Source organism: Pipistrellus hanaki (assembly GCF_964339955.1).
Source record: "Pipistrellus hanaki genome assembly, chromosome: 11".
Taxonomy (NCBI): Eukaryota; Metazoa; Chordata; class Mammalia; order Chiroptera; family Vespertilionidae; genus Pipistrellus; species Pipistrellus hanaki.
Genome location: NC_140513.1, coordinates 69445142 through 69455150, shown reverse-complemented (window position 1 = coordinate 69455150; position 10009 = coordinate 69445142). Strand labels below are relative to the sequence as shown.

Genomic DNA, 10009 nt, shown 5'->3' with positions numbered 1-10009 from the left:
CTCAGCCTCCAGGGACCCGGAGGAAAGGCGCTGCCCTGGGCCCGAGGGGGAAACGCCTGCGGACGCCAGGCCCTGCCCCCAGGCCGGGGCTGCTGCTCCGACTCGGCCTGTCGCCCTGCGACCTCTCCGGCCCCGCGACCTCTCCGGCCCTGCTGGGGGGAGCCCCTGGAACTCACCGGGACTCTGCGAAGCGCGTCACCGCCGAGCCCTCGGCCGGGCGCCCAGGCGCCCTGCGAGGCCCCCAGCCTCCCTGCACCCCTGCTGCTGCCTCAGGCCGCCTGCCCTGCGGGACCACTGGAAAGGAGAGTTTGAAAAACCAAAGTCCTTTTTCCCCCAAAATATTTTTTATTCTTGCATTACATTTGTGTTTCCAATTGTGAATAAAAAAATGCTTAGAAAGTGATTACAAAACAGTGTGCGCCGCCACGAGGCGTGGACTGCCTTCTCCGAATGGACGACCTGGGCCTGGCGTTGGGTCGGTCAGCCCGCCTGGGCTCAGCTGGGTTTCTCACTCTCAGAATCTAGAAAACAAAACCACCACACTCATTACCGGCCGCCTGGCCGCCGCCTGGCCTGCCCTGCGCCCGCCGCCTGCACACGGGGCAGCAGCTCGGACCCGCCAGGCCCCAGCCCACACCAGCTGGAGCTCAGGCACCCAGCAGCTGGGTCCCACTCCGGGCAGAGGCCCCAGGCCTGACTGCAGGGCAGCGTGAGTGGGAGTGAGGCCTGCAGACCAGGCGGCCGCCTCGTCGGGTGGACAGAAGGCACGGTGACCCCAGCTTGTGAGGGCGGGGCCCGTGCCACGGAGCAAGAGACCAGAAATATGTGCTGAGTCCCACGGGGGGGGGGGGGGGGGGGCGCCTGCAAAAGGGGGTCGGTCAGGAGGAGCCTCCCAAACCCAGAGCCTATGGCACAGCAGATGCACCTCCATGACCTGGGTGGCCCTGCCCCGAACCCTCCTCTCACAAGGCCTAGAGCCGCCCCCCCCACCCCCCTGCAGGGCCAGCAAACCCAGCTCTCCTGGAAACAGCCACCGCGGACAGGGGTGGGGACGCCGGTGTTGACCATGAGGCTCACTAGTCCGCGGGCAGAGGCCCGGATCTGCGTGCAGCTCAGGCTGAGTGGGGCAGTGAGGAGGCGCCATCCAGGGCCCGGGCGCACCCGCGGGCCGAGCAGAAGCCGAGCCCACAGGACCCACGCGCCTCCCGAGCCTGACTGCGCGGACGGAGCCGCTGCCGCCACCCGGCGAGCCCCTTGTCCTCCTGAGGCTCGCTGGCGGCTTTCACGTGGACACACAGTAAGAAGATGTTGTTTCACACTATTTTCAAACAAGCATGTTTATTCGGCTTCTTCATGTACAGTCTGGGAATTCTGTGTCACTGACCCTGGGGGCACCAGGCCGAGCGCCCACACTCCCGAGGGAGCGGGGGGGCTGGAGGGCACGGGTGGGGCTTCTAGACGTAAAACTCAGCAAGAGACCAGGGGCACCTTGCGGAGAAAGAAGCCGCGCCGCACGGCCTGACAAGCCAATCCTAACCGACCTGACGGAGTAAGTGACAGTGCTGGCCAGCTGCGCGGCCCGCGCCTCCCGCAGTGGCCAGTGCGGGGCAGGCCTCCAGCTCCCGCCGGGTCCTGCTGCTCTGGGCCAGTCCCACTGACGGCTCCGTCTCCGTTAGCGGAGGAACCCCGGCCCCTGGCTGGGCAGCCGTGGAGTCTGGAGAGCAGTCTGGGGCCACGGGCGTTGGGGTGGGGGGATGAAGGGGTAGAGCAGGCTACAGAGGGGGGCGCAGGCGGCCCCAGGCCTCAGGGGAAAGGAAGGAGGGCAAGCAGGAGGGGCGGCCCGAGCCAAGGGGGCGCTGTGGCTGTGGGAAGGAGGCAGCTCCCAGGAGCAGACCACCCCCTCACAGCAGCCCTGCCTGGCTGTGGCCTGAGGGCTTGTCTGCTCACCTAGCACTTCACAGCAGCTTCCACACAGCCAGACACAGCGCAGTTCCTCCCTGAGACAAACGCACGGCCCAGGGACCGCAGCCTGGCGGCAGCAGCGCCTGCCTGCAGCGTGGCTGTGTCACGTTTGTGCCGGTGACATGGAGCCCGAGAGGCCTCCTGCACGCAGGAAGCAGAGCTCCCCACCGTTTGCAATTCCTCATAGTCAAGGTCACCAGTTCAATTTTAAACAATAAAGCACTTACAGAAGCTAAAGGTCAGACCGCAGCTTCCGATTTGTAAACCACTGATATCTCTCTGCAGCTTAAAATGGGAAATAAGAAATCAACACTCAACCCATTGGAAAGGAAATGCACCTTTTCCAACACATGATTCTTCAAACGTCTCTCTCCGTCAGCGAACGGGAAAGCTGAGCCCCAGGCACTGTGTCCTGGGGCGGCCACAACGCGCGAAGCATCGATTCAAGCACAGGAAGGGGATGCAAGAGGTGAGTGTGGCCGTGGGAACCTTGGGGGTGAGTGGGGTTAGCAGCAGGCCCTTCCCCGGGCACCTCGGGCAGGGGCAGGACCAGCAGGCCAAGACACAGCCTGGCTCCTGTGGGCATTCAATTCAGCATGTTCCGGCTGTCAAGTGGCTGGACAGAGCTACAGGATCCACAGCCCGGGGCCTGGCATGCTGACCACAGGTGGCCACAGGAACTCGGGGAGCACGGGCCCACCCGCTGTGCCCACGCCCGGCCCCCAGGGAGAGCTCCGGCGGCCAGCCTGGGTGGCCCAGGGACCCCAGGACGCAGGCGCTGGGAGTGGGCTTCCGTACTGGCCCCGAGGCAGTGCACAGGGTGGGGGGGAGAGGCCAGAGAGGGAAGTACCTGGCATGGGCACGGGTAGGGCCAGGGCAGTTCCAGGAATGACCGTGGTGGGTAGAGGGCCAGACGCCAGGGCCAGAAATGGTGTCCCCACTGCTGCTCGAGGTGTGTTCATCTACAAGACAAGAAGGGGAGGGCATGTGGCTGAGTCAGTGCCTCCAGCGGCCCGGGGCCCACAGTGTCTGCATCCTCAGGGGCCAGTGGCCTAAGACCTGCCATGGCGCCTCCTGACGGTGGACACCAGAGTGACACCTTTCTAAACTCTTCAACTCTGCAGCCTGGCCTCCTCGGGCCAATCCCCCAGGCGTCCACAGGCCAGAGCCGGCTGTGGAGCCAGATCCCCGAGGGCAGTGGTCAGCAAACTCAGTCAACAGAGCCAAATATCAACAGCACATGACTGGAATTTCTTTTGAGAATCAAAATTTTTAAACTTAAACTATATAGGTAGGTACATTGTTATTAACTTAATTAGGGTGCTCCTAAGCTGGCCTTTGCTACAAACTCAAGGGGCCATGAGCCGCAGTTTGCCGACCACTGCCTTAGGGCATCACGAGAGACCACCCCCAACCCAAGGCCTCCTACTGGGCTGGTCAGTGCATTACAGAGGGCCACAGGAGCTGCGGGGCAGTGCCCAGAGCCTGTGAGCCAATGGCCGGCAGCCCCAGCTCCCACGCCCCAGAGCGGGGGTGGGGGCAGTGAACAGAGAGGTCACTGAGGCCAGCACGCTCTGATGGGAGCCTCAGGAGCTGCAGCAAGAACAGAGGCCGAAAACCTCAAATCCCCTAGACACAGTGTTGGCAGATAGAATCCAGCAACTAAAAAATACAGTCTCACCGACCACTGGCTTTGCCCCGGGAGCGCAATGCTGCGGTCCCCCAGCCACACTGGAGGGACAGCCGCAGAGACAAGGAGGTGCCGAGGAGGCCCATCCCTCAGGGAGAGCCAGCAGCTGAGTCCTGCACCCCACCCCGTCCCTGGCCAATGTGAGACCCAAATGCCCTTCCCCAGAGCCCTCTGCTCCAGCCACGTGTGGGAAGTCCCAGCCGAGGCAAGGGAAGGCGTGGAGGCCCAGGCCGGAGAAAAAGCAGAACCAGCTTTATTCACAGATGACAAGATTGTGTATGAAGAACACCCAAAGAGTGAACAATTTCCAGAACTAACAAGTAAATTCAGCACGACTGCAGGTTACAAGATACAGAACTCTACTGCATTTCTATACTAACATACACCGCAGAATAAAACTTTAAAACAATACAATTTACAACTGGCATTCCAAGCCATCTACTCCATAGGGCTGCATTAATGACAGAACAACTTCACACTGAACCCTACAAAACTGCTGAGAGAAACACTCAATAATGTTAACCCTTTGCACTCCGAACCATTCTGGACATTGTCTACCAGCTACTCGACGCTACTTTGCGGCGGAAACGTGCGTTGAATTAACTCAATTCCCCGTAATCACTAATAAACTGCAATGTCCCCCCTGAGAGGGGACATCCGAGTGATATGCTAGAATTCCGATGTCCCCTGAGAGGGGACAGCGGAGTGCAAAGGGTTAATATATTGGATCTCACCCAGTTAAACAAACAAAATAAACCACCAATACAATCCCAGTTAAATCCCAGCAGGCTCTTTTGTAGAAATTGATGGGCTGTTTCTAAAACATATATGGAACTATTAAGAAGCTGAGAAAATCAAGAAATACTTGAAGAAGATCAATGTTGGAGGCCTTACACAATCAGATATTAAACGAACCAGGAAGCCACACTGATGAGGGGGAGACTGGCCACGGGGAGGAAAGAGTGGCTCATGGGCCGAGACAGCGGCCTCGGAGCACGGACCTGCCCGGCTGCGGCTGCACGGCTGCAGCGAGGAGCACGCGGGTACAACCCGAGATGTGTACAGGGGAACTCCGACCCCACCTCCAATCACACACCCGCTGAGCTGAGGTGCTTCAGGCCTGGCTGCAATAAGAGATACCGATTCCTTAAATAGCACAGAAATATCACTGAACATAAATAATTTGATAAACCGGACCTCAACAAAATTAAAAGGCCTGCCATTTCACTTTTACCATTAAGAAAACAGACAAGCCACAGACCAGCAGGAAAACCCACACCTCTGACTGACCGAGCAGCTGTGCTGTCCGAGGCCAGCTGCTGTCTCCGGCCTGGGGGGAGCCCACATGCAGAGGCCGGCGACACAGGGATTCTCAGCTGCATGAGGGTCGGCACCCTCCACCCGGGCGTTGTTCCAGATCCACCGTACAAGGTGGAGGACACACAGAGAACTCCAATAAGTCAATAATAAAGAGTTACTGCAACTTTTAAGTAGAAAGTTCCCTGACCTGGAGCTTTACACGAGATAGCCAAAAAGAAGGTGTAAAAGTGCCCAAAGGCAAACAAAACAAAAACTTCTAAGGCTTCAAATTCCTTTTACAGATAAACTTTCAAATGTACTACTCCACACACACTTCTTACAAAAGTCACATCAGAAAACTATAAAATACTAAGTGGAGGAGAAGGAGACTGAAAACTTGGCAGAGAACTGGAGACTGTAAAAATATCCAGAATAAAGTATCGAGAGAGAAAAGAGGAGAAAACATGGAAGAGGTCAGGGACAGAGTAAAACACCTCCCAGGTGGCCCTGGCCGATGTGGCACCAAAAGGTTTCTGGTTCAATTCCTGATCAGGGTACGTGCCCCGACTGGGCCAGTGCAGGATGCAGCCAGTTGATGTTTTGCTCTCACACCAATGTTTCTCTTTCTCTCTCCCCCTCTTCCTTCTCAAATAAATAAATAAATAAATAAATAAATAAATAAAACGACAAGTGGACTGGAGTCTTAGGATGAGAGGAGGAGTGGCAGAGTCAGCAGGAGTAGCATGGGAACAGATAATGGGGGGGGGGGGGCACGGGTGGAGGGGAGAGATAAAACTTGACAAAGAAATCAAGCCCTGGAGTCATGAAGTCTAAGCAGGATAAAAATTTATATTTTTGGACACCATATAAGTAATAAATATTGTGAAAATTAAACTATTAGAAACCAGAAGAAAAATAATTTATCATCTTCAAAGGAGCAACGCACAGATTGGCAGCCTACTTCTACCAAAAAGAAATGTAGCTAAATAACAATGGAATGAAAATGTCAACATGAATTGTGTAATTATTAAAAATATCCTCCAAGAACGCTAATGAAATAAAGACATTTTTAGACCAAAACTGAAAAGATAGTCATTGGTACACATAAAGGATCTTCTGGATGATTCCATATGGAAGATCAGAGGCAAGAAGGAATGAAATGGCACAATCAGTAAACATGGAAATAGATGAATACTAACTGTGTAAAAACTGTGTTATGGGATTGAAAGGCCATATATAATTTAAACAATAAATGCCAGGAGGGAAGTAAATGCAGTTAAAGTGTTTTATGGTCTTTGTAATGTCTAGAAAATGGCTAAGAAAAAGATAGACTTTCATAATTTACATTAAATGAAAATAAACAAAGTAATTTAAAGACAAAAAATAAATAGACCCAAAGTATGTGTTGTTTATAAGAGCTACATCTAAAATATAAGGGTATAAAGACTGAAAGTAAAAAATGGGAAATCATACACAATGTAAATAATAATCCAACACAACCTAGTATAGTTAAAGCAATTTCAGACAAAGTACATTTAAAGACAAAAACCATAATAGAGCACAGCTGGTGTGCCTCAGTGGTTGAGTGCTGACCCATGAATCAGGAGGTGACAGTTCGATTCCCAGTCAGGGCACATGCTCAGGCTGTGGCTCAATCCCAGTAGGGAGCATGCTGAAGGCAGCCGATCAATGATTCTCATCATTGATGTTTCCTTTTTTAAAAATTTAATAAATCTTTATTATTCAGATTATTACAATTGTTTCTCTCCCCTTCCCCCCCACCCCCCGCAATAGCTACCTTGCACCTGGTTCCCACCCACCCTCTGCCCTTACCTCTTCCCCATTGTCCTCATCCATAGGTGTACGATTTTTGTCCAGTCCCTTCCCATATCCCCCACATCCCTTTCCCCCTGAGAATTATGAATCCACTCCCATTCTATTATATTCACCAGTTTATTCTGTTCTTCAGATTTTAAAAAATATATATTTTATTGATTTTTTTACAGAGAGGAAGAGAGAGGGATAGAGCTTTAGAAACTTCGATGAGAGAGAATCATTGATCAGCTGCCTCTTGCACATCCCCTACTGGGGATGTGCCTGCAACCAATGTACATGCCCTTGACCACAATCGAATCTGGGACCTTTTAATCTGCAGGCCGATGCTCTATCCACGGAGCCAAACCGGTTTCAGCTGTTCCTCAGATTTTTAATTCATCACTTGATTTTTAGATTCACTTGTTGATAGATATGTATTTGTTGTTCATAATTTTTATCTTTATTTTTTTTCTTCTTTTTCCTCTTCTTAAAGAATACCTCTCAGCATTTTATCTAATAGTGGTTTGGTGGTATTGAACTTCTTTAGCTTTTTCTTATCTGTGAAGCTCTTTATCTGACCTTCAATTCTGAATGATAGCTTTGCTGGGTAGAGTAATCTTGGTTGTAGGCTCTTGCTATTCATCACTTTGAATATTTCTTGCCATTCCGTCTGGCCTGCATAGTTTCTGTTGAGAAATTAGTTGACAATTGTATGGGTGCTCCCTTGTAGGTAATTAACTGTTTTTCTCTTGCTGCTTTTAAGACTCTCTCTTTGTCTTTTGCTCTTGGCATTTTAATTATGATGTGTCTTTGGTGTGGTCCTTTGGATTCCTTTTGTTTGGGGTTCTTTGTCCTTCCTGGACTTGTAAGTCTATTTCTTTCACCAGGTGGGGGAAGTTTTCTATCATTATTTCTTCCAGTATGTTTTCGGTATCTTGTGCTCTCTCTTCTTCTGGCACTTCCATAATTTTGATGTTGGTATGCTCGAAGTCATTCCAAGGCTTCTTATACTATCTTCAAATTTTTTGATTCTTTTTTCTTTTTGTTTTCCCAGCTGAGTGTTTTTTGCTTCTTTGTATTTCAAATCTTTTACTTGATTCTTGAATTCCTCTAGTCTGCTGTTGTGTCTCTGTATAATATTTTTTTTTATTTCCGTCAGTGTGTGTTTAATTTCTAGTTGGTCCTTTTTCATATCTTTGAGGGTGTCATTAAATTTATTGGCCTTTTCTAGGAAATTCTTTAAAAAACCTTATAACTGTGGTTTTAAACTCTATGTCTAGTCATTTGTTTTCCTCCATTTCTTTCATTTGTGGTGTTTCTTTGTCTCCACATTTTTGCTGCTTCACTGAGTTGGTAGGGTGGCTTTGTGTGCTAGGTGTCCTATATGGCAAAATGGGTTGGCCTCCCAGTTACCTGAGGTGGACACTCTTGGTGTACCCCTTTGTGGACTGTGTGTACAGCCTTGTTGTAGTTAACTTAAAAAAAACATATCTTTATTGTTGAAAATATTACAGATGTTACACTTTTCTCCCCCAATGGTCCCCACTTCTAGCCCCTTCCCAGGCGCCACTATTTTCTGTGTCCATGGGTTATGCATATATACATGTAAGTTATTTGGTTGATCTCTTTCCCTCCTCTACTCCCTCCACCCGTGCCCCACACATCCCCATCCCTTTGAGGATCCTCAGTCTTTTGCATGCTTCCATGTATCTGGATCTATTTTTTTGTCAGTTTGTAGTTAACTCTTGATTGTTGTTGGTGTCACTGGGAGGAAGTGACCTCCAGGCCAATTGGCTGTGTCTATAACTGCTGCCCTGGAGACACCCTTATGGGGCAGGACTTGTTTCCATGGGGTTTTGGTGCTCACTGAGTCTGCCTCTTGAATGTGTCACTTATGGATGTGAGGAGTTGTAATCTGGTGTCTCACACTGACCACTAGGTACACTGGCTTCTGGATCTCCAATGGTGTGCAGGTCAGCTACCGTCTGAGGCCACCCTGCAGGAGCTACAGTGAGAACTACAGTTTCCTCCTCTTTGCTTGGGGTTTGGAGGTTTTGGAGCTGTCTGACCAGAGCTGCAGTTTGTTAGGTTAAGCTGCAATATGGCAGGCCATTTTTATGCAAAAACCGCTGTTTGCAGCTTGGGTGGGTTTGTAGATTGTGTGGAGCAGGGTCTCAGGGAGTCCCTAGGCTAGGCATGGCAAACAGCAATGACTGCCAGTCAGCCATCTCTGGGTCTCTGAGTTTCCGCGTCTCTGCGTCCGGCACCCCAGCGCAGTAAACAATGATTGCTGGGTGCATCTCTGCAAGAAAGTCACTCTCACTTTCCAACCCGATGGCAGACAGTCCAGCTTCTCCCTGTAGGGGTTTGCATCCCCAGCGTCTCCCCAGAAACTGGAGTTCAGAGTAATCGGGAGCTTATCTCCCTTCAGGTTGCAAAAAGCACCCAGTCGCCCGCTGCCAGCCCAATATGCGCACCTCCATACCTCAGCTTTTCAGCGCTGTGCATATATCAATGCTCTTTGCTCTTTCCTTCTAGTTGTAGAATATCCACTCAGCCAGCTTTCCCATGGTTCTGGGTGATAGACGTTTTGTCTTTTAGTTGTAGTTTTGAAATTGTTGTGTGAGGCAGCAATTTAGGTATTTACCTATGCCACCATCTTGGTTTCTCATCATTGATGTTTCTATCTTTCTCTCCCTCTCCCTTCTTCTCTGAATTAAATAAAAACATATTTTAAAAATATTTTTATTGATTTTTGAGGGGGGAAGGAGAGGGAGAGAGAGACAGAAATATCAATGATGAGAAGGAATCATTGATAGGCTGCCTTCTGCATGCTCCCTACTGGGGATCAAGCCCACAACCTGGGCATGAACCCTTGGCCAGAATTGAACCTGGGACTCTTTATTCCGCAGGCTGACACTCTATCCACTGAGCCAGACCAGCTAGGGTAAAAAAAAAAATGTATATATATTTTAAATCATAATAGAAATATTGGTAATATTAAAAGTTCAACTCAAAAGTCAGACATGATAAATGTAAATTTGAATATACCCAATAACATAGCTTCAAAAAATATATAGCAAAAAACAAAAGAACTACAATAAGAAATACACAAACCCATGACCGTGATGGTAAATTTAAAAATTCCTCTTTCAATAATGGACAGAATATACACAAACACAGAGAAACTCATTAAGAGTGATGTCAGCAAAGAAGAGTAGGTAGCTCCAAACTTTCATCTTT

General features: G+C 50.1%; 1 protein-coding gene across 10 annotated transcripts in view; it reads right to left on the bottom strand.

The window, feature by feature from the left end:
- Nucleotides 1-322: 322 nt before the first annotated feature.
- The window catches only part of WNK2 (WNK lysine deficient protein kinase 2), a 111322-nt gene continuing 101635 nt past the window's right edge, over nucleotides 323-10009 (bottom strand). For 5 of the 10 annotated variants that reach the window (XR_014796330.1, XR_014796331.1, XM_084898999.1 and 2 more), the window contains 2 exons: nucleotides 2813-2924; nucleotides 323-521 (listed from right to left, as the gene is read on the bottom strand). Coding sequence is in view for 8 of the 10 variants with exons in the window: in XM_084898999.1 (XP_084755125.1) it covers nucleotides 496-521; nucleotides 2813-2924 (138 nt within the window). In the remaining 2 variants the exon portion in view is untranslated. Of the gene's footprint in view, nucleotides 522-1308; nucleotides 2925-10009 lie in introns of those variants that run through there. The other 5 variants (XM_084898995.1, XM_084898997.1, XM_084898998.1 and 2 more) reach the window with 1 other exon arrangement.